This window comes from Hyaena hyaena, unplaced genomic scaffold, assembly GCF_003009895.1.
Source record: "Hyaena hyaena isolate Hyena2069 unplaced genomic scaffold, ASM300989v1 scaffold_18, whole genome shotgun sequence".
Lineage (NCBI taxonomy): Eukaryota > Metazoa > Chordata > Mammalia > Carnivora > Hyaenidae > Hyaena > Hyaena hyaena.
Window position 1 is genome coordinate 607437 of NW_024080649.1, and position 27204 is coordinate 634640.

Here is a 27204-nt window from a genome sequence, read left to right on the forward strand (position 1 = left end):
GAAGCATTCATTAAGGGATGAAGCTGGAATTCAAGGCATCTATCTTGCTTCACAGCCTCTTCCCTCTGAACTTTGACATTTCCAGGGTCTAGACTGACAATGTACTAGATCCCCCAAGAAAGTGTTTAAAACACACACACACACACACACACACACACACACACACACACACACACACACACAGGAAACAGGTCCAAAATGGGAGTTGCTTATGCTAAGCTCTGCCTGACCAAACCAAGATTTAATTGTAGTTTTGGCTCTCCCAGAAATGAACCCTTAAGCCAGTCCATCAGGAATCGCCTGATCAACACTAGTTGTGTAATTTGCCTGATAGACCCTTGCCATCCCCTACAACAAGTAACCTTGCAATAACCAACCAGCTTTTTTTGCCAGTGTAACTTCCTTGTTCCCACTTCCTTTTGCCTATAAAAGTCTTTGATTTTGTACTGTTCCTTGGAGTTTCTATTTGCTAGACTGGATGTTGCCTGAATCATATCAATATTTGCTCAAACTCTTAAAGTGTTTAATATACCTCAGTGTATCTTTTAACAAAGGCACAACCAGTATGCCAGCTGCACAGACAACTGGGGGTGGAAAGGAAGCCTGTAAATCTCATCCATAGTCAGGTAGCAAAAATTTAGCCCAGGGGTGAGGTAAATGGAGAATATATAATTCAACAGGCCCAGGCCCTGAAACCCAAGCTGCTGCAGTAAGAACTGTGTGTGTATGCCCATTCCAGTGCTTAAGTGGAAGAGTTTCCCACCTCTACCAGAAGTGCAGAGTGGTAGCAGTCACTTCTAGGGCAGGAAAGAGGATGTCCTTTACTAGAGGTTTCACTCAGTCTCTAGATCAGCTACTGAAAGCCACAACCTCATCTAGTGCTTTCTGTAGTATCTGCTGCCACAAACCCAGCACAAGACAAAGGTGCCCTCCATAAGCTTCAGGATTAAGTTAAACATTTCTGGGACTTGGGATGAAGCTACTGGACCAACCGTGATCCCCTGCGGGCAGGGACAGGGTATGAGGCCCAGGCAGAGAGTTTAGATTATACATATTCTACATCTACTATGTATCAGGCGCTGGGGACCCTGCAGAGAGAAACAGACACAGGCTCAAGCCCCTGCTTTTGTGTAACTTATATTCTTAAGCTAAATATATCACCTAGCGGTAAGTGCTGTGAAGAGAAAGTGATGGCGGCTACTCTAGACGGAGCGACCCAGGGAAATCCTCTCTAAGGAGTCGGTATTTGAGATTCCCGAAGTCCGGGCGGGGGTTGCCCTGCAGGCATTCCTAAACCCCACCCCCTCCCTGCACCGCCTCCGGAAGCGCTCTCCGACAGGAAAGCCCTTAAGCAGTGCTGGGGAGCAGTTGTCATTGGAGCCTGGCAGTGCGGGGCGGAGCGGCGCTAAGAGGGACCGGCCTGAGTAGCTCCCTGATATGTCTGCGAAAACGCAGCAGGAAAACCCCACCAGCCCACGGAGAGAGAGAAAGCGGCGAGAAAGTCAGCTCCCGTGGGACGCATGCGCAACGAGTGCAGCCTGCGGTGACGTGCGCATGCGCCTGCGCGAGGGCGGGAATCCTAGAAAGGCAGCGCGCGGTGGCGGTGACGGTTGCGGTCGCCACGCGAGGCCTGGCGGATCCGTGCGCTGAGGACAAGGACTGAAGGAAAGCAGTGCTGCTGCTGGGTCGGCTGCGAGCGCAATGCAGACGCCGAAGCAGAAGCATCACCCCTTCTGCTTCAGCGTGAAAGGCTACGTGAAGATGCTGCGGCTGGTGAGGCCGGGCCACCGAGTGGGGGCGGTGTTGACGCGTGCTCAAGGTCAGCGGGAGATGGCTCTCAAGTACAAAGAGGAATCCCCTGCCCTGTCTTTCAATCTAGGGCTGCCGGGAGGCGAGGCAGTTCAGTTCACTGTGCACCCCGCGGGCAGAAGGAGTGAAAGGCGGCACAGCCCTGTCCTTCAGGGGTTCACGGACTCACAAAGCAAAGTGAGCACGTCTGGCCATGAGTGGCCTCCACTTGGCCCTGCACACCAGCTACCCAGGTTACTAGGCCAGGCAGCGGTGCTTCCAGCCCGCTTTGGGGCGTCGGGCCTGGCAAGCACCCTGCACTCAGTTCTGAACAGAGGCCTGGAGAGAATAAGCCATGATTTGGAGGAAGGTGCCCTGGCTGGTTAGAGCAGTGGAGACTGTCAAGGGAGAATATGGGGAAGGAATTCAAGAAAAGAAAAGGAGAAGGAAAAAAATAATGTTTAAATTTTAAAGAGGTGACCTCTCTCTTTAAAGGAAGGGATGGAAATAGAAGTTACAGGGAAACAGATCCATTTACTATGAGGAAAAACTGTCTTTTGGGAAAGTTGCCCAAATTAAGTGGCCACACCACTTGAAAAGGGAAGTATATTCCCGAACAGCAAAGGTAACAGGCATAGATGAGCAAGGATGCTGTAAAAGAGATTCAAACTTCAGGTGAGTGGGTAGAACAAATTGCATACACTGTCCCTCCCACACCAAAAAGTCTGTGATTCTGAGAAATAACTATAACATAATACAAGTCCAAATGCGTGAGAGAGGTTTCAAAAATTACTTTGACAAAACCATTTTCTAAGATCATAGAGACTTTGGATAGAGCTATAACATGACAGCTCCTAAGAACATGACATCGACAGACTCCCTGGCACTTATCAGCTTATTTTTCCTTTAGTTCACTTTAACATTTCTGTGTTCTATATATATCTTCACTTGGAAATGAGGTGATTGGATGAGATTAATTATCAAGGTTTTTTTCACTTAAAATTTTTATCAATTCTGATTGCATTCTACTTAGTTAAGAGAAAGTATGTAAAAAAGTGAAACATCAGAATTGTTATAGGTTTTTTTTTTCCTTTTTTCCTCCACAGAGTTCTTTGGAGAATTGTTTTTCTCTAACAATTTATTTTAAACTTTGCTCCCCAGTGTTTTTCATGGAAATTTTCTAAGTTTAAATTTGATAGTAGATTCCAGCTTACTAAGAGTTAAGGAGTGATGAGCAGATGATAAGGAATTCTAGCAGTCAGTTTACAGACTTTCTTGAAAAGCATTATAGAGAAAAGTAAAAAAACAGAAGTTTCTTTGGGGAGCAGGATGAATGGAAGGTGTGTGTGTGTGTGTGTGTGTGTGTATTTTAAGAGAAGACACCTTGGATATGTTTATAGTTTGATGAGGAAAGGAGCCAATGAGAAGAGACTGAAGGTCTCAGAAAAGAAGATATGTAGTAGTAAAAGATCAAGGGAACAAATGTGGGAAGTGATGGTATTAGTTGTGCAATGGAATAACAGAGAGGGATACCTAGTTCTCTAAAACACAAAGTGAAGTCAACATCCATACATTTTAGTCATTCCTCTTTTAGATGTGTGTATAAATGGCATAAGCCCATTTAGCCTAATTTTACTTTAAAACTAAAATTAGATCATTTTAGATCATTTTACAGCTTAAACTTGCATTCCATACTCATTGAATAAATCCTTGTTTGTTTGTTTGTTTTATCCTTATAGGCACTAACTGTGACATCTATGGCCTTATTTATCATTGCACAAGCCCCTGAACCGTACATTGTCATCACTGGGTTTGAAGTCACTATTACTTTCTTTTTCATAATTTTATATATGCTGAGACTGGATCGATTAATAGACTGTTTATTTTGGCCTTTGCTTGTAAGTGTTCAGTTTTATTAGACTTTTTTCCTGTCATAGTGAAACTACGCTTTGGTTTTCTTAAGCCTTTAGGGAATGTCTGATAGGCTTAGGAAAGAGGAACTCTATCCACTGCTAATGTGTTCTGTATTATCTCTGGTGCAACCACAGAGCACTGAGCTCCATCTATTAGTAGATGTGACTGACCCTTCTGTCAGGAGATTTCACTTAAGTATAGATCTTCTAAAGAAATTTAAATTTAAGATCATGGTTAATAAGATTATAGCACATTCTTAATCTCTACCTCCCTTTTAAATACATGTTGATATGGACTCAAAATTGGGGAAAAAGATGGAGGCCCAAGTATCCACGTCTTGCACATCTCTGATCACTAAATGGAAAACCCAGATAATTTGGAAGGCTGAATTAAAGCACAATGTTATCTTACTTAATTCTGGAAACATTAATACTAAATAATTAACTTATCTTGTACAACCTTATTTAATAGCATATGAACTTCAGCTGCGATACTTATAGCATTTAGAATAACTGCCCAGTGGAGTGCCTAAATGGTTCTAGAAACTGTTAAAATAGGCAGGTTGAAGATATTAGTTAAGATGAACGTGTCCCTTTAGACTGGACTCTTAACCAGTTTTAGGAAAAACAGTGTCTTTACCTCTCTCTCCTCTTTCAACTCTTATCCCCAACATCCTGTCTCTGTAGGTCTCCCTCCTAAGATCCCCTGCTGCCCTTCCCACCTTTGGATTGGCAGCTGCACTGAAGCCTTCCTCTGCTGCACTTGTCTCATCCTCCTGGGTTCCAGAGTGCTGATAGCCAAGCTCATACCCCCTAGTTAAGGAGAGAGGACTTTAGAGTTATTCTAAAACCATAAGCATGCCTTCAGGTGGTACCTTCTAGAACCACTTTTGAAGGCCAATGATGAACGTTTCAAGCTAATCACAAGCTGAAAAGATCCCAAAAGGAGGAAGCTGGAAAACAGAGAAGACCTTCATAGCATCTCTCCAAACTACTTGATCACACTGTAGAGCTGGACCTGACTGCAGGGAAGTCTAGGAAAAGAGATCACAATGCCTTCATCATTTGGCCCTCAGAGTACATAATGTCATTTAGGAGCAGAAAGGGCTAAACTAAATTATTCCAGAGATTTCTGCAAGAACACGAAGAGCATGGTCCATATCCTCTTTATTCAAAAAATGGTATAGTTGCTCTTCACATTCTGCTTTCCAAGGTTAATAAAATTAATACACTTTAGTATTTATTTTTCTCCAAACTATAATTCTCTGGAGGTTATTACCTGTCCCAGTAATACAGTTGGAGCTCTTAGCTGAATAGAATACACTGGGAGGGAGAGTGTCCTATGAGTAGTACACTGAAATTTAGTCTCCAAATCTTGAGGATCAAACTTTGCTCATATTGTAATCTCTTAGAAATGGTGCTATATTGGGGTACCTGGGTGGCTCAATCAGATAAGTGTCTACTCTTGATTTTAGCTCAGGTCTTGATCTCAGGCTCGTGTGTTCATTCTTTGTGTTGGGCTCTGCACTGGGCATGAAGCCTACTTTAAAAAAGGAAAAATGCTGCTACATGGTCAGCTATGGGATTATTATTCCATTATGAAACCCAAATTCCTCTCTGCTCTTGATCTAATGGAATCAGTTGTTCAACAAGTGATAAGTGCCTGCTAATCCCAGCTTCTATAATGGGTTCTTTGATAAATCTTATACCTGTGAAATTTTCAGTGTAGTCAAGAAGCAAGATAGATCAGCAATTCAGTGTAACAGATGCTGCAATATATGTATACCCAGGATAGTGTAGAGGCACCCAACCAGTAGAAGGGGACCAAATCATCATAGGCTTTCCTGATAGAGGAAGCAGTTTATGTGAGGGGCTAGGGAAAGAGTATGACCCTCAAGCAGCTGCACTTCGATCTGAATGGCTGGGATATTGAGTTGTGGAGAAGAGAGGGCAAGAGTGGAGGCTTGAGTGGCAGGAGAAGGTCAGAGCATACAAGGCTTTATATGCCCTGTGTTTTAACCCAAAGGCCATTGGGAGCTTTTAAAATTTTTTTAAGTAGGAGAGTGATGTAAGCAGCTTACAATTTAGGAGATTGCTGGTGGCAGTATCAATAACGGCTTAAAGAGCAACAAAACTAGAGGTAGGTTTCAGAGACCACTTAAAAGTGTGGTTCTATAATCCAGGCATGAAAATTATAAAAGCCTGGATCAGGGTCATAACAGAAGCTGGAGAGAGAAAGGGGTTAGTGGGGTAGAATTGATAGGCCTAGGTAAATAAGAAAGATTAAGATTACCTGCCATTTAAATATCTTGAGATGATAATGAGATAGGAAGTACAGGAAAAAGAATAGGTTTAAGGAAGGGCGAGGGAGAAGAATGCAATGAGTTTAGTTGGAAAATACTAGGTTCTAGTTGCTTATGGAATATTCAGATGGAAATGTTCAAAACCGGTCTGAAAATCAGGAGAGAGAGGAGTTAAAGCTGGAAGTCATCACCTTGTGATGGTAAATGAGCTCTGAGACTGGTCTAACTGGCACAGAGGGAGGGGAAAGCAAGCTGAAGGTAAAACTGGGAAATACCAACATACGGGGTGAAAAAGGAAGAGTAGCCAGAGAAAGACAGGAGAGAAACCAAGGGAGAGCTGTGTCACAGAAGGTAAAAGGAAAACATTTCAAAAAGGAGGGGTGAATATTATCTCATGTAAAGACAGAAAAATAAGTCCTGGAAAAACATATGTATTACTGTGTTAATAGAGGCCCCTTTACCAGAGTGGTGTGCCTCAAGTGGACGGGTGATAGTAAAGTTGAGGGAATAGTTAGACTGAGCAAGGGAAGAGAGACAACTATAATTACAGTTGTAACTACAGCTATAACTCAGGGCCACCGAGTTGAACCCTGGCCAGGGACAAAGAATGGTAACGAATAGAATAAAGTCCCTACAGAGCAGTAAATGAGAACAGGAGCCAGGGCACAGATGGGGGAATTTCCTGGAGCTCTTTTACTCTAACAAAGTGAAGGACACAAAGATGGCTGAAGATTCCGATTAATCATGCAGTGATGCAGTGGTAACTTGTAAGTACTTCTGCCTCATGGCCACTGTCTTTACTAACTAAGAAAGGGCTTGGTCATATGCATTTAGATTTATTATGTTTATCATTGTCCCAAAGTTGCAGTAACTGTCACAGTGTGTAGAGCAGGCCTTCTCTGACTGTTAACCTCAAGTGTTCCAATGACAGGACACAAAGTGAACCAACCCAGGTCTTTACAATGGTATCTAAATACAGGCTCAAAATTTCTGTGAAATCTCCGTTTTTGTAATTAAATTAACATTCCACATCATGATATATTGATGTTTGGTTTTCATTATAAAAACAATGTTTTAAATGACCATTAGGGATCATCAATGTTTTAAGACAGGTGCATCCTTTTCTATCCTGTAGTTCTCTACATTACCTAGAACACCACTTTTATCCAAAGCCATTCATATACACTTACCTGAATTACTCACTGGAGGCAGGGCTGTCTATCTGAAGTAGAGGTGTGGCTTGCCTTGAAGCAGAGCAAAGTATCCAACACAGAGAAGCATTAACCTAGAACAGTTAATATTTCTCACAAATGAGAAATTTTTTTCTTCCTCTGTGCATCTAATCTTGCTCCATTCCCATTGTACCTCTTCCTATTTTCTTTTTAATAACCATGTTTCTAAGTTACCACAAGTTTGAAATCTGATATTTCTGTTAATACCTTCCTGCCTACAGTTATCTGCAAACAGATATAAACCATTATAGAATAGACCAATTATCTTTCCCACACTATACATCCATTCAGAACCTAAGTTGCACCCTTTAAAGCCATTGTTCAGAAGGCAAATGCTTTGTTTCTAGAAATTACAAATGAATGAGCTACATCATCAGATAATAGCATAATCAGTCAGCCATTTCATACAGATCTGTCAGTTTTTTCATGAAAATTACCACTTTCTGCCAAGTGTGTGTAGCTTTTTTATTAATTGCATTTTAGTAACATTATAAAGCTGTTTGATTTACAGTATAAACTACTCCACATTTTATCTTAGCATTCCGACTTCCAGTGTACTACTGTATTATGAACCTTCCACACTATACATCAACTACTCCCAACCAGATGAGTTCTTCCTCCACCTACATTTAAATAAGAAAGAAATAGACTAGGATGGCAGGGGAGTAGGGCAACACTAAGCTTGCCTCCTCCCCCAAACAGCTAGATAAATCTCAAATCAATATGAACACCTAAGAAATCAATCAGAGGTCTTAGAGAACAAAGCTGCATGTCTACGAATGGAAAAACAACCCATGGAAGATGGAGGAATTCACACCAAAAGAACAAGAAGAAAAGATGGCCAGGGATTTAATCATACGGATCTAAGATAAGATGTCAGAACTGGAATTTAAAACAATTACAAGGATTCTAGCTGGGCTTGGAAAAAGCATAGAAGACTCTAGAGAATCCCTTTCTGCAGAGATAAAAGAGCTAAAGTCTACTCAGGCCAAAATTAAAAATGCTATAACCAAGATGCAAACCTGAATGGTTGCCATAACAACAAGAGTGACAAAGCAGAGGAACAAATTAGTGATATAGAAGATAAAATGGAAAATATAATGAAGCTGAAGAAGGGAAGAAAGATATGGATCATGAAGGTAGACTTAGGGAAATCAACGACTTATTAAATGGAATAACATTATTGGGCACCTGGGTGATTCAGTCGGTTAAGCATCTGACTTCAGTTCAGATAATGATCTCGCGGTTTGTGGGTTCAAGCCCCGCGCTGGGCTCTGTGCCGTCAGCTCAGGGCTTGGAGCCTGCTTCAGATTCTGTGTCTGCCTCTGTCTCTGCCCCCCACCCCCTGCTCATGTTCTGTTTGTGTCTCAAAAATAAACACAAAAATGTTTTAAAAAATGGAATAACATTCATAGGAGTCCCAGAAAATGAATAGAGAGAAAAGGGGGGAGAAGGTTTATATGAGCAAATTATAGCTGAAAACTCCCTAATCTGGGGAAGGGCACAAATACCAAAATCCAAGAAACATAGAGAACCATTAAACTCAACAAAAGCTGACCATCGCCAAGGCATATAATAGTCAAATTCACAAAATACACAGACAAGTAAAGAATCCTGAAAGCAACAAGGGAGGAAAAGGCCTTAACCTACAGGGGAAGAGGCAGGATCAGGTTTGAGGCAGATCTGTCCAAAGAAACTTGGCAGGCCAGAAGGAAATGGCAGGATATATTCAACGTGCTGAATGGGAAAAAAATGCAGCCAAGAATACTTTAAGCTGCAAGGCTGTCATGCAGAATAGAAAGAGATAAAGAGTTTCCCAGACAAAAACTAAAGTTCATAGCCAGTAAACCAGCCCTATAAGAAATACTAAGAGGGACTCTGGGGGTGAGGAGGAGAGACCAAAAGCAACAAAGACTAAAAAGGAATAGAGAACATCACCAGAAACATCAACTTTGTAGGTAACACAATGACACTAAACTCTATCTTTCAATAATCACCCTTAATGTAAATGGACTAAGTGCTCCAAATCAAAGGACATAGGGTTATCAGAATGGATTTAAAAAACAAACACTATATTGCTGCCTACATTTAGACCGAAATGTAGACTCATTTTAGACCTAAAGACATAGATTGAAAGTGAGAGGATGGAGAACCATCTATCATACTAATGGATGCCAAAAGAAAGCTGAGTGACATATCAGACAAACTAGATTTTAAACCAAAGACTATAACAAGAGATGAAAAGCAGCAGCATATCATAATTAAGGGGTCTATCAAGAAGATCTAACAATCAGGGTCCCTGGGTGGCTTAGTTGGTTCAACGTCTGACTCTTGATTTCAGCTCAGGTCATGAACTCACAGTTTAGTGACTTCAAGCCCCACGTCAGGCTCTGCACTGATAGCATGCAGCCTGCTTGAGATTCTCCCTCTCTACCAATCCCCCTCTTACACTCTCTGTTTCAAAATTAATTGCCCACAACTTGGCAGCACCCAAATATATAAATCAATTACTAACAAAATAAAGAAACTCACTGATAATAATAGTAGGGGACTTTAGTCAACTACAAGAAAAAAACTGGAAAGACCACAAATACATGGAGGTTAAAGAACATCCTAATAAGGAATGAAAGGGTTAGCCCAAAAATTAAAGACGAAAAGTAAATGGAAGCAAATGAAAATGAAAACATGACCTTTGGGATGCAGCAAAGGCAGTCCTAAGAGGGAAGTATATGGCAATACAGGTCTACCTCAAGAAGCAAGAAAGGTCTCAAACACACAATCTGTCCTTACACTTAAAAGAGCAAGAAAAAGAATAGCAAATAAAGCCTAAAGCTAACAGAAGAAAAGAAATTAATAAAGACTACACTAGAAATATATGATCTAGAAACAACAGCAACAACAACAGAATGGATCAGCAAAAGTAAGAGTTGGTTCTGTGAAAGAATAAAATTGGTAAACTCTTAGACTTATATCAAAAAGAAAAGAGGAAGGACCCAAATAAAATCACGAATGAAAGAAGAGAGATCACAACCAACACCTCAGAAATACAAACAATTTGAATATTATGAAAAACTAAATGCCAACAAACTGGGCAATCTGGAAGAAATGGATAATTCCTAAAAACGTGCCAACTACCAAAACTGAAACAGGAAGAAAAAATTTGAACACACTCATAACCAGCAAAGAAATGGAAACAGTAATCAAATTTCCCAACAAATGGGACACCTGGGTGGCTCAGTTGGTTAAGTGTCTGAATCTTGATTTCTGCTCATGTCATGATCTCACAAATCATAGGTTCAAGCCCTGCATTTGAGCACGGTCAGTGCAGAGTGCTTGGGATTCTCTTTCTCACCGACACCCCCCGCCCCAATAAACTAAAATAACATCTCCCAACAAATAAGTCCAGGGCCAGATGGCTTCCCAGGGGAATTCTACCAGACATTTAAAGAAGAGTTAATACAGGGTGCCTAGGTGGTTCAGTTGGTTGAGCATCCAACCTCAACTCAGGGCATGATCTCCTGGTTCGTGGGTTCAAGCCCTACATTGGGCTCTGTGCTGACAGCTCAGAACCTGGAGCCTGCTTTGGATTCTATGTCTCCCTCTCTCTCTGCCCCTCCCCTGCTCATGCTCTGACTCTCTCAAAAATAAATGAACATTTAAAAAGTTTTCGAATAAAAAAGAAGAGTTAATACCTATTCTTCTCAAACTGTTCCAAAAAAATTGAAACGGAAGGAAAATTCCAAACTCATTCTATGAGGCCAGAATTGTCTTGATTCCAAAGCCAGACAGAGACCCCACTAAAAAAGGAGAATTACAGGCCAATATCCCTGATGAACATGGTTACAAAAATTCTCAACAAGATACTAGCAAATTGAATCCAACCTTACATTAAAATAATTATTCACCATGATCAAGTGGGATTTATTCCTGGGCTGGTTCAATATTTGCAAATCAATCAATGTGATACACCATGTTAATAAAAGGAAGGATGGGAATCATGATCCACTCAGATGCAGAAAAAGCATTTGACAAAATACAGCATCCATTCTTGATAAAAGTCCTCAATAAAGTAGGGATTGATAGAATATACCTCATCATCATAAAGGCCATATATAAAAGACTCATAGCTAATATCCTCAATGGGGGAAAATGGAGAGCCTTTCCCTTACAGTCAGGAATAAAATAAGGATGTCCACTCTCACCATTACTATTGACGTAGTACTGGAAGTTTTAGCCTCAGCAATCAGACAACAAAAAGAAATAAAAGGCATCCAAATCAGAAAGGAAAAAAATCAAACTCTCACTATTTGCAGATGACATAATACTGTATGTAAAAAACCCAAAAACTCCACCAAAAAATTGCTAGAACTAGTACATTCAGCAAAGTCGCCAGATATAAAATCAACATGCAGAAATCTATTGCTTTCTATAAACCAATAATGAAACAGGAGAAAAAGAAATCAAGGATTGATCCCATTTGCAATTGCACCAAAAACAATTAGATACCTAGGAATAAACCTAACCAAAGAAGTAAAAGATCTATACTCTGAAAATTATAGAATATTTATGAAAAAAAGAAATGGAAAAGCATTCCATACTCATGGGTTGAAAGAACATTATTAAAATGTCTATACGGGGCGCCTGGGTGGCTTAGTCGGTTAAGCGTCCGACTTTCGCTTAGGTCATGATCTCGCGGTTCGTGGGTTCGAGCCCCGCGTCGGGCTCTGTGCTGACTGCCAGCTCAGAGCCTGGAGCCTATTTCAGAGTTTGTATCTCCCTCTCTCTCTGACCCTCCCCTGCTCACGCTGTCTCTCTCTCTCTCCTAGAAATAAATAAAAAAATATAAAAAAAAAATAAAAAAAAATAAAATGTCTATACTACCCAAACCAATCGACAAATGTAATGCAGTCCCCATCAAAATGCCACCAGCATTTTTCAGAGCTAGAATAAATAAACATAAATTTGTATGGAACCACAAAAGACCCCAAATAGCCAAAGCAATCCTGAAAAATAAAAACAAAATGGAGACATCACAGTTCCAGATTTCAAGCTATATTATAAAACTGTAATCATCAAGACAGTATGGTATTGGCCCAAAAACAGACACATAGATCAATGGAACAGAAAAGAAAAAAGGGAAGAATATTCAACTGAAAGAAAGATAATCTCTTCAACAAATGGTGTCAGGAAAACTGGACAACAACATGCAGAAGAATGAAACTGGACCACTTTCTTACACCATACACAAAAATAAATTCAAAATGGATGAAAGACTTAAATGTGAGACAGGAAACCATCAAACTCCTACAGGAGAACACAGGCAACAACCTCTTTGACCCTGGCTAGAGCAACTTCTTATTCGACACGTCTCTGGAGGCAAGGGAAACAAAAGCAAAAATGAACTACTGGGACTTCATCAAGATAAAAAGTTTCTACACAGCGAAGAAAATGATTTAAAAATAAAACACACACACACTAAAAAGCAGCCCACAGAATGGGAGAAGATATTTGCAAATGACATACCAGATAAAGGGTTAGTATCCAAAATCTATAAAGAATTTACCAAACTCAACACCCAAAAAACAAATAATCCAGTGAAGAAATGAGCAAAGGACATGAATAGACACTTTTGCAAAGAAGACATCCACATGGCTAACAGACACATGAAAAGATGCTCAACATCACTTATCATCAGGGAAATACAAATCAAAACCACAATGAGATATCATCTCACCCCTGTCAGAATGGCTAACATTAACAACACATGAAACAATGGACGTTGGCAAGAATATAGAGAAAGGGGAATCCTCGTATAGTGGTGAGAATGCAAACTGGTATAGCACTCTGGAAAACAGTGACCCAGAAATTGCACTGCTAGGTATTTTATCCAAAGGATACAAAAATACTGGTTCAAAGGGACACATGCACCCTGATGTTTATAGCAGCGTTATCAACAAAAGTCAAATTATGGAAAGAACCCAAATGTCCATCAACTGATGAATGGATAAAGAAGTTGTGGTATGATAGATATAGATATAAAGATCTACAATGGAATATTACTCAGCCATCAAAAAGAATGAAGTCTTACCATTTGCAACAATGTGGATGGGGCTACAGTTTATTATGCTAAGCAAAATAAGTCAGAGACAGAAAAATACCATATGATTTCACCCATATGTGGAATTTAAGAAACAAAGCAGATGAACATAGGAAGGTAGGGGGAGGGGGAAAGAGGAGGAGGAAAACCACAAGAGAGACTACAGAACAAACTGAGGTTTGATGGAAGGAGGTAGATGGGGGATAGGCTAAATGGATGATGGGTATTAAGGAGGGCACTTGTGATGAGCACTGGGTTTCTTAAAGAAATACGCCTAAGTAGTTAAATGATTGGTATATCATAGATTAAGAGAAACACTAGGCATCACTGTAGACCAAATACAATATAGGTGTCATTCTACTGTGGTAGTTTAATTTCCTAAAAAAAAAAAGAACCCACTAAATTTATTTAATAAAATGGAAGTTTCCAAATCTGTTGGCAGCAGATTCTTTTTTTTTTTTTTTTTTTAATGATCTTTATGTAAAGCTGGCCTTTCTATTCTGTGTTTTAGGACATTATCAACTCAATGGTAACAACAGTATTCATGATAATCATATCTATATTGGCACTGATACCAGAAACTTCAACATTTATAGTGCTTGGAGGGGTAAGTGGAGGCCTTCCTGATTTCTTGCTTTAGGTTTAATTAGAATTCAAATTTGCTTGAAAAAATATATAGAAGAACAGGAATCTACACTGTATTCATCCTTGGCGCTCCTATGCCAGTATATAGTACCTAATGGCTTAATATATTTTTGTATGAGTATATGCCCTGATTAATGTGAAAGAATATGACTTCACCCAAAAACTGAAGTTAACCAAATATAAGTTCCTATATATTCCAGCTAGACTAGACTGAGAAAAGCTACTGGAATACATTACACTTAGCTCTGAGAAACTTGATGTCAAGCAGAAAGCCATGGATGACTTTCATAGCTCTCCCTTTTAAAGAAAAGGATACATACCACTTGTTAAGGTGAGACAGACTGCTCTGAACTCAGTTATTTCTTGTCCAGATCCTTCTTCAGATGGAATGTAATACAAGATGTCTCCTGATAAGGTTAGAAGAAGCCTTATATTATTTTGAACACTGCTTGAAGAGAAGCAAGGCAGTTTAATCAGACTTGATCCTGGAAGGCAAGCCAAAATAAAAAAGAGTCAAATAATATGGTTTTAGTTCCATCTGATACTCTTCTGAGATTTCTTATAGGAGGTTCAAAATCATTTGGGTTTTCTAGATTCTGATCTAAAGATGTGAATTAGAAAGTTCTTAAATAAATCTCCATCCTACTTCCTTATCTTTCCATGGTGTGGGCCACTTGGAAGAACCAACCATTCTCAGCCAGCCATCTATGTCAGAATCCATAGTTTTTCATCTCCTTCCTAAGCCCTAAGCAACTTCATAAGGGATAAAAATCATTCTAGAAATGATAGTGCTGTAACAGCAAGTTTTCCCTGTTGTCTTTAATCTTATTCCTCTACTATAGAGAAAGAGGGACAAGGCACAGGATTTACAGTTGACCCTTTACAACGTTGACCCCCAACACAGTTGAAACTTTTTAAACTTTTACTTCCCAAGAACTTAACTACTAATAGCCTACTGTTGCCAGAAGCACTGATAACATAAATAGTTAATACCTATTTTCTATATCATATGTATTATATGCTGTATCTTACAATAAAGTGAGCTAAAGAAAACATTATTAAGAAAATCATGAGGAGAAAATACATTTGTCGTACTGTACTACATTGGAAAAAAAAAAATCCATACATAAGTGGACCTATGCAGTTCAAACCCGTGTTGTTCAAAGGTCATGTGTACTTTATTCATTCAGATTCATTCTTTAAAAAGGCGTACTTTGAGGGGGGTGCGTGGGTGGTTAGTCAGTTAAGCTACCGACTTTGGCTCAGGTCATGAGCTCACTCGTGAGTTTGAGCCCCGCAACAGGCTCGCCACTCAGTGCAGAGCCTGCTTCAAATCCTCTGTCTCCCTCTCTTTGCCCCTCCTCAACTTCTGCTCTCTCTTTCTCTCAGAAATAAACATTGAAAGAGGAAAAAAAAGGTGTACCTTGGTGGATGCTGACAAAGTACAGAGCTGTGCTGTCCAGTGCAGTAGCCACAAGCCACATGTGGCTATTGAGCAATGGAAATGTGGCTGGTCTGACTGAGATGAGCTATATACGTAAAATACACACTGGATTTCAAAGACTTACTACAAAATAAATGTAGAATATTTCATAATAGCTTTATTATATTGATGACATGTCAAAATTATATTTTAGGTAAATTGGGCTAAACAAAATATTCTATTAAAATTAATTTCACTTTTTTTCCTTTTTAGTGTGGCTATTATAAAATTTTAAATTATGTGACTGACATTGGTGACTCACATTATATTTCTTTTGGACAGCACTAGAGTAGACCATGAGCCCACCCTATCCTCAACTTGCTTAGAGCCTAATACAGGAAACAGAAATGAAAACGGCTGTTTATAGAAATGAAAACAGCTGTTTATAAGCTATTGACAGGGTACTGTGGGGCACAGAAAAGAGGAAGCAACTACCTCTCTTTGGCAGCCAAATTTCAATTTGTCAGGAATACAGGGGAGGAAAGGGGGATGGTTCCGGGTAGAGGAACCAGCAACATGCAGAGTACCAGAGGCACAGGATAGGTAAGAGGTACTCAGTGTGGTCAGAACCTAAGAAGCTGAGTTTGAGATTCAGAATGGAAAATGGAGTGGTTATCCGGAGCCAAGAAGCCCAACTTCCAGACCATGGCCCAGCTTTCAAATAGCCATCAGCGTACCTAAAGACCTGGTTCTAGCTTATTCTCTTTACCTTAATTTTTTTTTCCCTGAGGCCTATTTAGAATTAGTTAAGTGTATGTTCAGTGCATGATCTTCAGTAGGGCTCTAAATAGGACATGTCGGAGCAAGTCAAGAGATCCAGGCCAGTATTTCAGAGCTCACACCACCTCAATATTATTTCTGCTCAGTTATCTTTTTCTCTAGGCAGGTATTGGGAAAACTTGGAAGTAAGAATAAAATGATCTCTGAAGTCTCTTCCCCTTTTAGTATTAGGTGGAAGCTGAGGTAGCAATCTCAGTACCCTAGCAGGAGAGGAAGCCAATGGGCAAGACCATTTAAGCCTACGTGAATGACCCAAGTCCAGACCATGGTCACAGCAATGACAAAGTGTGTTTGTTTCCAGGTGTTTGGACTCCTGGCAGCAGTCTGCTGTATTGCCGACGGAGCCCTTATTTACCGGAAACTTCTACGGAATCCAAGTGGTCCTTATCAAAAAAAACCTATTCATGACAAAATATAAGTTTTGTAATTTTATATTACTTTTTAGTTGATGGCAACTATTAAATATATTTCTTTATTCTTTCACATATTTTCTGCAGTTGTTCTCACTTTAATCTCAATATGGGAGCTGGAAGAAGAGTGGCCAGCGCTCACCCATACTGTAACTCCCAAGGGAGCCCTGGGAGCACCAGGACCTGATCGGATTGGGTTTTCCTGATCCGGGGCTGGGGTGGCATAGAAGAACGCAGCCGGACCAACGTAAATGGTTTCCGGAGCCCCCTTCCTGGCTGGCTGGCAGCACGGAGGTGTGGGATTGCAGGGACAGGGAGCTCCCAGGCTGGGCAGCGGCATCGCGTCCCAGGTGGCAAAGAGGGTGGCTTGGAGGGCTTGGTCTGTCCGCAGGCCGGGAGAGCTGGGTGCGCGCGAGGGAGGGGCGGCCGGCAGCCGTTGGGGCACGACGCTGCCTCCCACACGGCCTGGCCGCCGCGGCCATGCAGACTCAGGGCGGCAGGGCCAGCCTCACCAAGTCAGGCTCGGGGACCACCCAAAGTGCCCCAAACACCAGAGCACCCTCAGGGGACTTGCAACAACGGCAGCATACAGAAGGCCCACGGCAATCTGCGGGGGCGGTGCAAGCCTCCCTCTCAGGGCAGCCCGTACGCCCCGCGCCTCCAGCACCCAATGCGCCGCCGCCTGCAGTCGCAAGGGCGCAGCCTGCAGTCTCCCAGGCGCCCCGGGGAAAGCAACCGCAGGGGACCCAGAGCGCAGGGGAGGCCGCTATCCGGAAGCGTGCTGAAGAACGGGCTAAAGTCCCGCTCAAATTCAGGGACAGTTTCAAGGACTTTTTCTTCCTGCCCACGGGAGTGTTGAAGATCCTGCGGCTGGTGAGCAGAGAGAGCTGGTGATACAGGGCGGGTGCGCCTCAGGGAGTGATTCCCAGAGGGGGCCACCTCCGGAAAGCTTCCCTACCTCCCTTTGCCGGCCACTTTTGTTTTGCCCCACCCTTCCCCTCCTCTCACTCAACCCTATTACTAAATCAGCACTGTTTTTCCTTTTATATTCCTCAGGTTTTCCCTCACACAGGGAATGAGGAAAGCAGTGAAGATAATATCAGAAATGTATAAATTAGCAAACAAAACTAATAGAATTGACCAAAATTGATAAACCAATGGCCGGTATAATAGGGGAGAAAAAAGTGAAGAGAGGACATTTATTTAAAGTTAAAAACCAGACTGGGAAAATAATCACAAAGGATGAAGAAACTGAGAGGATACCCAAGACTACCTTGCAAAACAAATAAATGAGTAACTGAACAAAATACTTGACTTTCTAGGAAAATATAATTGCCAAAACTGACCCAGAATAGAGAAAAACCTAATCAGACCAATAAAAACACAGAAGAAAAATGAGAACTAATCACAGGAGTATCTTTCAAAATATATCAGGGCCAGGCTTCTTCACACCATTAACTCTTTCAAACTTTCATGGGATGTAATTCTGATACTACTAAAACTTTTTCAAAGTATGGAAAAGGAAAGAAGCCCTTCTGAATTATTTTTTCAAAGTTGTATGTAACACTGGGGCACTTAAGTGGTTCCGTCGGTTAAGCATCTAACTCAGGATTTTGGCTCAGGTCATGATCCCAAGGTCATGGGATCAAGCCCCGAGGAGTGACCCACACTCTGTGGAGCCTGCTTAAGATTCTCTCTCCCTCTCCCTCTGCCCTTCCTTGTTCATTCTCTCTCTCTCTCCAAAAAGAAAAAAGAAAAAAAAAGGTAGTGGAACACTGATATCAAAACCTGACCAAGTCAGAAAAAGAAAATTAGAAATCTCACTGGTATCAAAGTAACAAGAACAAGTATCAATATATTAGCAGAAAATATTCATCGATACTTTAAAAAAATGCACTATAATGATTCAGTATTAGGACTCTATTAAACTAACCCAATATATATAATAGGTAAAAGGAGAACAAATTAGGAGATTATATCAAATAAGGAAAAGAACACATTTGACAAAATTCAACATTTCTGAGGGTCTCTTTCTGACCCTCATGGGATTCTCTCTTTCCCACTCTCTCTCTGTCTCTGACCCTTGCTCACCTGTGCCCTATCTCTCTCTCTCTGCCCCTCATTGGATTCTCTCTCTCTCCCTCTCACTCACTTGCACCCACTCTCTCTCTCTCAAAAAAAAAAAAAGCCAACAGGCTTATGGGGTACCTAAGTGGCTCAGTCCTTTGAACATTCAACTCTTAATTTTGGCTCAGATCATGATCCCAGGGTTGTGAGATCAAGGCCCAAGTCTGACTCCATGCTGAGCGTGGAACCTGCTTGAGAGTCTCTCTTCCTCTGCCCCTCACCCTTGCTCTTGATTTCTCTCCCTCTCTCTCTCTCGAAAAACAACAAAAAACAAAACCAGGCTTAGTTTGGGGAACTTAACCAAGACACAGACATGGGGGATATAAACAATCTGAGAATGAGTGCTGAAAGGGGGATTAGGTCAGAAAATAATATAATATAAAATGGATTTCCTGTAATTTCAAAAGTACTAGAGAAGAAATTGGCAACTCATTAGGACAGAATAGTCTCAACTAGATCCAAATACATATAAGAATTTAGTACATGATAAAGGTTGGATTTCAAATGAGGGGGACATACTAGTGTTTCCCAGTAAATGATGTTGGGATAATCAACAACTGTTTGGAAAGAAAACTGGGGCTTTACCTCACTCTATCAGATCAGCATATATTTACTCTGTTTTACTTGCATGTACTTTCCAGTATGTTCTTTCCAGTATGAAATAAACACAGTGACCAGCTGTTACTTTTAAGGAAATAGGGGTGCTGGTTGGCTTACAGCATCCGACTCTGGCTCAGGTCATGATCTCATGGTTCGTGAGTTCAAGCCCTGCATTAGGCTCTGTGCTGATGCTCAGAGTCTGGTGCCTGCTTCTGATTCTCTGTCTCCCTTTCTGTCTCCCACTTACCCTCTGTCTCTCTCTCTTAATGATAAATAAACATTAAAAAAAAAAAAAGGAAATAGACTAGGGTGTGTTGAGGAAGAAGAAAGAAATGGGTGTTATTTTTTATTCTTCTATACTTAAATGTGCATTTTTATTATTTCCATGTATTATTTTAGTTCTTGAAAATATGAGAAATTTTACAAATAAAATGTATGTACAAAATAATATAGGCAATTGCCATTTGGTCAGATTTACCTTCTGACAGTTTATGGGTTTGCTTTGTTTTCTAATAGCCCATGTGAACTAAAACAAATCCTGTTTCTTTTATTGCAGGCTCTCATCATAGGAGCATTAGCGTGTTTCATCACTGCTAAAACCCATGAGTTGTATATAGCCATCACAGTTCTGGAAATCTGCATCGTTCTTTTTTTTATTATAACATATATGCTAACCCTTCACCACTTGCTGATTTGTTTAGATTGGTCCTTACTCGTAAGTGTTCATTTTCATAATTTGAATGTAAGCTTTGCCCTCGGTCCCAGAGTAACGTCTCCCTGCAAGAGAAAACCAAAGAGCTATCTCTCTGGAAAAGGACTTAACAGGGTGTTGTTAGAGCAACTGCTCTAACAAATTATAAACACTTCCCCCTGCAAAAGAAAGAGCTGCCATGGCGAAGTTGTAGAAACTTGTCACGCGTACCCTGAAAGATTGCAGGAGTCCGTCTTTTCAGGGGTATGAAGGGTCCATATTCCTAAAGGGGCATCATATGAAGTCACACAATGCCATACGATGGTGTTGCCTTCTTCAGTAGCTTTTTCTGGAATTTCATATTCTTTACTGACTGCAAACTTCCTGAAGCTAACCCCTCAGATCTCGGATAAATCCTATTTCTTGTGGAGCCTGAGGTTCTGCATCCTCGCAGACTAGAGGAGAACTACAGTTGTGTCCAGACAGCCTCAGCTTCTCCATCTAGGAAATTCAGCAAAGGAAAGGGGTGGTCATAGTAACTCCCTGACAGGGTTCTGTAACACTTAAGTGTGTTTAAAACAAATAGCACAGTGCTCGGCACAAAGTAAACATTCACTTGCAAAGTGTCCGTCAGACCCCATAAAGTAGTTGGGTGGCTTTTACCATTTTATCTTGTACTGTGAAATCCTAACTTATAGCTCAGGCCTCTCCCACATCCTACTTCCTTTTTCTAACCCTAAGGTAGGATTGGTTGCTATTAAGCTAAAACTCAAAATATTTCCTTCAAGGTATGAGGGATTTTCTGAAAAGGCTGCTGGGCTCTCTTTAGCCCACATAGGGCAGAACAACAGGAAGCAGACAAAGGAAAATATAAGCAACTCTAACTGGACATACGGAAGGCCCTCTTAGCTATGGAGAGCTGTGACAATAAAGAGGTTTCTGAAGGGAAATGAAAATCTCTGCCCATGGAGATTTTCGAGAAGGGCAGGTAAATGAACTGTTTTGAGCACACACCACGTGCCAGATACTTTGTCATACGTGTTACCTTATCTAATCCTCACAACAACCCAGTGAGGCTGTAGATGCCCCCACTCCCTATTTAACAGATGCGAAAACTAGATAAAGTTGCCAGTGGCAATACGCACTCACATGGAACCTCAGATTTGAGCCCGGCCTGTCTGACTCAGGCCTGGCTTTCACCCAGGCGTTTTGTCTTACGATGGTTTCTCTATCTCCATCCCCCCTTCACTGTTGCCGTCCTCAGAGTCCCTAAATTTTATGTTCTCTGTATCTTCTCCTGTTTCTTCATGGTTTCCTTAAAATGTGGAGCCGGAGGTGAACTGATTACCCTGAGGGGTGGGTACAGGCCCTTAAGGTAGGTGAGTGAGGGCTCCACAGCACCAAGGGCAGCAGCTGTGGTCAGGAGGACTAGGGCCCTCTGAGAAAAGGTCCACTGCCGTAAAGCTGGAGACCTGGATGGCGCCTGAGGCACCATGCTTTTCTATAGTGTCCAGGGGAGTATCTAGGAAGTGTCTCAAGCAAAGGCAACCACTGGGGGCTCCTAAGAATAAGCCAAGAAGGTCCTGTGAGAGGGGCTGTTCTTTTAGTGGTCAAGGACAGCTCAGGCCAGCTTTTGTAGAATTGCAGGCCTCTGGTCAACTCTGATAAAGCCAGGCCCCCTTTTGCTACCTCTGTCCTTGAGTCAGAACATTCTCTTTCCTTTAGATGACTATGGGAGCCCAAAGTGTGATTCAGAGTCCTTGCCTTTTTCTTACTACTATCTTCAGGTATGTGGGCCAGAGTCTGGAAGAACACATAAATATGTCTGGTAAGCTCCCAGCAGCTTCATAGTTGGGGAAACTAAGTGGGTTGATCAGCTATTCTAATGTTCCATTGACTAACAGTGCACGTACTAAGCCACCACGTACTAACCGACATAGTTGGTCAGATGGTGTGTGATCTACTTGACTTGGCAAGTTTTTTTCAAAGGCTCATCAAAACAGGATCCAAACTGTCTTCTCCTATCCTATCCCTTCCTTTCTAATCTTCCCTTTCAGATTCTGTAAGATGAAGGACTTGTACATATGAGACTGTTCAGAAAGGCAGTTACCGCTGGGTGGTAACAGGGAGGTCTTGGCACCGGAGGCACTGTGCTGGTTTAGGGACAGCACAAACCAAACAGTGGTTTGGTGCCTATGAGATAACTCCTTGTCACTTCAGAGAGTAGGCGGACTTGTAAATGTGTTGGCATCAAGCTGTAGAAGTCCCTTGGGACCTTGTGGAAAGGTCAGTGTGGGAAGACAGGGAACATGTGCCTTATTTCGCACTGAACCTGTTTTAGGGCTCCGTATAGGCTCAAAGGACCGCCCACTCACTAGAGGGATCCAGAAAGCACAGTCGCCACGTCTTTCAGTCCTGCTTTCCTAGCAAGACGGTTTGGTGCCCCCACGGCATAAGATTAGGGTAAGTAGTACTGATTGTAAATGGCGATTCCCCCAAAGGCTCACAAGAATATAGAGTTCCTTATTCCTCTATTCCCATTCTTGTTTGGTAAGGGGCTACTGATGAAAATTCCCAGCAGGGAAATAGAAAGTTTGATAAATCAGGACTTCAGATGTTCAGCAGGGTAGCGTCAAGAGTACTGACCTCATACACAGACTGGGGCCTTGTTATGGCAATGCCTCCTTCTCTGAAGAGATGATGTAGCCTGGGCTTGGGGACCCATACCCCAGTCTCAGTTGCATCTTCCTTCTGTGAAGGCTATGCCAGTGACCTTGACAGCCAAGGGCCTCACCTCTCAGACTCCTTGACTTAATATCATGGGTCTTCATCAGAGCTAATGAGAACACAGCTTTCCACACCCCACCCATGGTGGGGTCACTGTCTTCATGTTTATACTTCATCATCAATTTTACCTGCTAATCTAGTGTCATTTGTCAACATACCCAAGAAAAGTATGAACTGTAATTATCTTCTGAATTGTCCATATTTTTAACATTTCTACATTATAAAAAATACTATCCAATATGGTCAGAGAGACTGAGTTCTGGTCAAGCAGATGTTTTTGTCATTAGAAAGCAATAAAAAAAAACATAATAAATAAACTAAAACTCTATATAAGTGATGATTCCAAAACTACCAGCAATATCTTTACATTTATAAGTAGGAAGTATCAGCTTTAGAATGTCCACTTCAAATAAGATTAATGAAAAAGCACAGTTCTGGTAGTTTCTGATCAGGTTACGCCATGTGTTTGGAGAACTCCAGGCACAAATGGAATCAACGAAAGTTGCAGATAGTTGAATACTTACAATGTTTATTATATACAAATTCTTGTTAAAATGCCTTATTTTATAAAACAAATAGTGTTCAAATTTTTTCTAATATGCAGTGATTTTTGAAAATATGCATTCACCATTAAAGCATCTCTTTCTTGCCCAGTTATACTTCTACACAATTTTGTTTATCTCAGCAATTTGGGAGCTTTATGGAAAAATAATAGTCGAGTAACAGATCCATCTCTCATTTTAGTCAGAGAAGGCTACTTGAGTCAGTAGGGTATTGTCAAGGGGGGAAGAAAAGATGATGAGTAAAGATAGCATTCACTGTCTTTACTCATAAAGTCCTCCTGCCTGTGAAAAGGCTTAGATGCAGTTTTACTCCATCGGAGAGAATGTATCTCTCCCACCTCCTTCCCTCTCTCTCACTCTACCCGCCCCCCCCCCACCCCATCAGAGATGAGGCCAACACAATGATTTGTCTAAAACAAAAGGGAGAAGGGGGATTAGTCCAGAGAAGGCCCCTGGATACTCAACTCAGGCTGCAGAGAGACCTCGCCACTTGCTGGGTGACCGACCCCAAGCATGTTGCTTAGCCATCTATAAACTGGGGATAATGAGAGTTTGTTGTGAGAATCAAATGAGATTAACACCCTGGCACAGTATGTAACACACTGGGAGTGTTCAAGAAATGTGAGCTATGAAAGAAATGTTAGAAATAAGGCAAACATTGGCGCCAAAGGACAGTTCAGGGGAGCACTTCCTTGTAAGCAAGGACCAGAGGAAACTAGAGTAAGGATAGACTAAACTAACATCTACTATTCCAGTGAAGAGATTGGAATTATGACAGAGAGTCAACGATTGGCTAGCGAAGCCTAGTCTGCATTTGATTTATTAGTATTATCATTATTCATTTGCTTTCATCTAAATTCTCAATGATCTATGGCCACAGATAGTTAATTTTTAAAAGTTAATTTTAAAAAGTTTACACTCTGCCTCTTAGTTGTAAAAGTCCTTGTTCAGATTTTTTAATATTGGTTTACACAATCCTAAAGCACTAACCTTCTCGCAAAACTGTAAGCCCGTGTACCTGCTCCACTGTGGGCAGACCTCTCATTCAGCCCACAGAACCCGCTGGAACTTACTTCTAACCCTCACCATCCCTGCTCCTTGTCCCCCTTTCAGTGTTACCCACCAGGTACCCAAATAATTAGTGCCCCTCCAAGAGGCAAGTCATATTCCATAATAGGGGTAGGGTTCCTTGCTCAGCAATCCCAACAGGAACAACACCTGAGGTTTGCAGAAAGTTCACCAACTGTGTACATTTTGAGGGCAAATATCGTTAAGTCCACATTACGATGAACTCTCATGACCCACTAGATGCCAGGCATTTATCATCTGGTATTTTCCAATTCATTACACCATTTAATCCTCAGATCAATCCAATGAATCCCAATCACTATCTCCATATTAAAACTGAGCATGTTGACAATAAAACATGGCCAAGATCACATACCTAGGAACTGACAAGGCAAAAGAGTTAATCAACAAAATTCATTCCCACCGTACATGTCCCATGCCATGTGCATCCTCTGTGACCCATTCTCCGCAGAAAATGCCCAAGATGGATGCTGCACTTCCAATGGGGGTGGGGAGGAGATAGTTCATTTCCTTCTTATTTGAGGGTCTCTGATGGGAGGCAATAGACAATAGGGAGCTCTAACTCCTTGACAGATAACCAATCTCAGGCAATTTAATAAACCTCTCTAAGCCTCTGCTATGTCCTCTTAAAATAGAGATCAAAACAATACTGAGTTTGGAGGGTGTTTGCGAGGGTTAAGTAAGATAATGACCGGGAAACACATGGCACATTGAAGAGCTCTGTTAGAGCCATTTATGATTCTATTTATTCTATTCTATTCATGATGGCAAGGCTCCTTGCTGTATTTGGGCAAGTGCACCAGACAGACTGACGCTACCAAGTCAAGACATCAAGACTTAAGGACTTAAAATGTTCCAATTAGCTGTCAGCCCCATATCATGGTGCTATCACCCCAGGCTTTTGACCCTCCCCACATTAGTGCCACTGACACATTGCACCCCCACTTTTCCATTACTGCTCCATTACCAAAGTCCAGCCTCTGCTTATCCTCATGAGTGGCTCCCATCTACCATCCTCACACTTTATTTAGCACACAAATCAGTAGACTGGGTTAGCAATTAAAGAACTCAGTACTGAAATCCAAAAGGAAGGACAAAGACAGCCTATAAATGCCAGGGCACATTCAGATATGGCCATTTCTTAGGAAAAGAGCAAAAGTCAATGGCACAGACATTCACTCGAGAATACCAGGCCTGCTCCTCAGATGAGTTCCTTCCTTCTTGGGATATAAGAACCTACAGAATAAATAAGACCCAGCTTCCAGAGTATTGGTTGTACCTGCAGATTTGGGAGTGCAATTAAATGAGTAAAGTGCTAATCTAAAATTTAATTTTCATATTAAAAATGTATTGTGGAGGGGCGCCTGGGTGGCTTAGTCGGTTGAGCATCCGACTTTCGCTTAGGTCATGATCTCACGGTTCGTGGAGCCCCGCGTCGGGCTCTGTGCTGACTGTCAGCTCAGAGCCTGGAGCCTATTTCAGAGTCTGTGTCTCCCTCTCTCTCTGACCCTCCCCTGCTCATGCTGTCTCTCTCTCTCTCTCCTAGAAATAAATAAAAAAATATTTTAAAAAAATGTATTGTGGAATAAAATGCAGAATTGACATTAGGTTAAAATATAAGTTTTTTAAAAATCACATTTATGGAAGTCCAATTTCAGTAGGCCCCCTACCCCTAGGTTATTTTCATGCTCATTTTCCTGTGCCCTTTAAGAAGAATATGATGGGAAAATTGTCAGCTATTTTTTTAAATGGTGTTCTTTAATGAAACTAAATCCATTTCTGCTGACAAAGGACCTTAAAATCACAGAAACTCATGTCTTGGAAGATACAAGAACTATGCTGCTAATGGTTCCTCTTAATATTAATCAAAAGTAAAGTTTTAAAAAGGCATCCATCCTTAGGTAGGTAATTGGCCAACTTAAGTATTTTGTGAAATCACATTTTCATGTAAAGTTGACAGCTGTCAATTTTGTATTACAGGATCTTATCAACAGTTTCATTACAGCTGTGTTCCTTTTAATAGTTGCCATCCTGGCGATGCAAGAAATGGAAAGAAGGCATTTATTCTATGCTGGAGGGGTAAGTTGAAGCCTTCATGACCGCAGTTAAGATCAGTGTTTCAAAACTCTTTGCAAAGGGAAACTGACAATGATTATTTCATTTACACAGTAACATACCTACCACCACCCCTTCTCTTTCTTGCACTTACTTCTTCAGAAGATGTGAAGTCGCATAAACTCTAAGCTCATGAAAATCTTCATTCTAATACTCATTCTCCAAATAGGTACAAACTCTCCTTTTTAGAATCGTACACACTATTTTTTTTAAATGTTGCAACAAGGTGTTCTTGTCTATAAACAGAACTTTGACTTTTTTAGACGAGAGAATTGTATTTTTAAAAAAGCACATGAGGGGCGCCCGGGTGGCTTAATGGGTTAAGCATTTGACTCTTGATCTCTGCTCGGATCATGATCTCATAGTTTGTGGGATCAAGCCCCATGTCAGGCTCTGCAATGTCAGTGGAAGCCTGCTTGGGATTCTCTCTCCTGCTCTCTCTGCCCCTCCCCTGCTGGCATTCCTTCTCACTCTCTCTCAAAAAATCTCTTTAAAAACAAGCATTAGGGGCGCCTGGGTGGCTTAGTCGGTTAAGCGTCCGACTTTTGCTTAGGTCATGATCTCGCGGATCGTGGGTTCGA

General features: G+C 41.3%; 2 protein-coding genes across 4 annotated transcripts in view; both read left to right on the forward strand.

The window, feature by feature from the left end:
- The first annotated feature begins 1594 nt into the window (after positions 1-1594).
- LOC120223901 (chemokine-like factor) lies at positions 1595-16691 on the forward strand. Of its 2 annotated transcripts, XM_039222131.1 has the most exons (4): positions 1595-1773; positions 3528-3686; positions 13845-13940; positions 16543-16691. In XM_039222131.1, exons 1-4 carry the CDS (start codon positions 1702-1704, stop codon positions 16657-16659), a joined length of 444 nt encoding a protein of 147 aa, XP_039078062.1. In that variant the 5' UTR covers positions 1595-1701; the 3' UTR covers positions 16660-16691. The 2 variants fall into 2 exon arrangements, with proteins under 2 accessions (XP_039078062.1, XP_039078066.1); XM_039222135.1 differs by lacking the exon at positions 3528-3686.
- Positions 16692-17084: 393 nt separating this feature from the next.
- Positions 17085-27204, forward strand: part of LOC120223837 (vegetative cell wall protein gp1-like) — a 12152-nt gene continuing 2032 nt past the window's right edge. Inside the window, exons 1-3 of one of the 2 annotated variants that reach the window (XM_039222068.1) lie at positions 17085-17524; positions 19935-20093; positions 26489-26587. In XM_039222068.1, the coding sequence (XP_039077999.1) occupies positions 17132-17524; positions 19935-20093; positions 26489-26587 (651 nt within the window). In that variant the 5' untranslated portion in view covers positions 17085-17131. Of the gene's footprint in view, positions 17525-19934; positions 20094-20872; positions 21058-26488; positions 26588-27204 lie in introns of those variants that run through there. The other variant, XM_039222076.1, reaches the window with a different exon arrangement.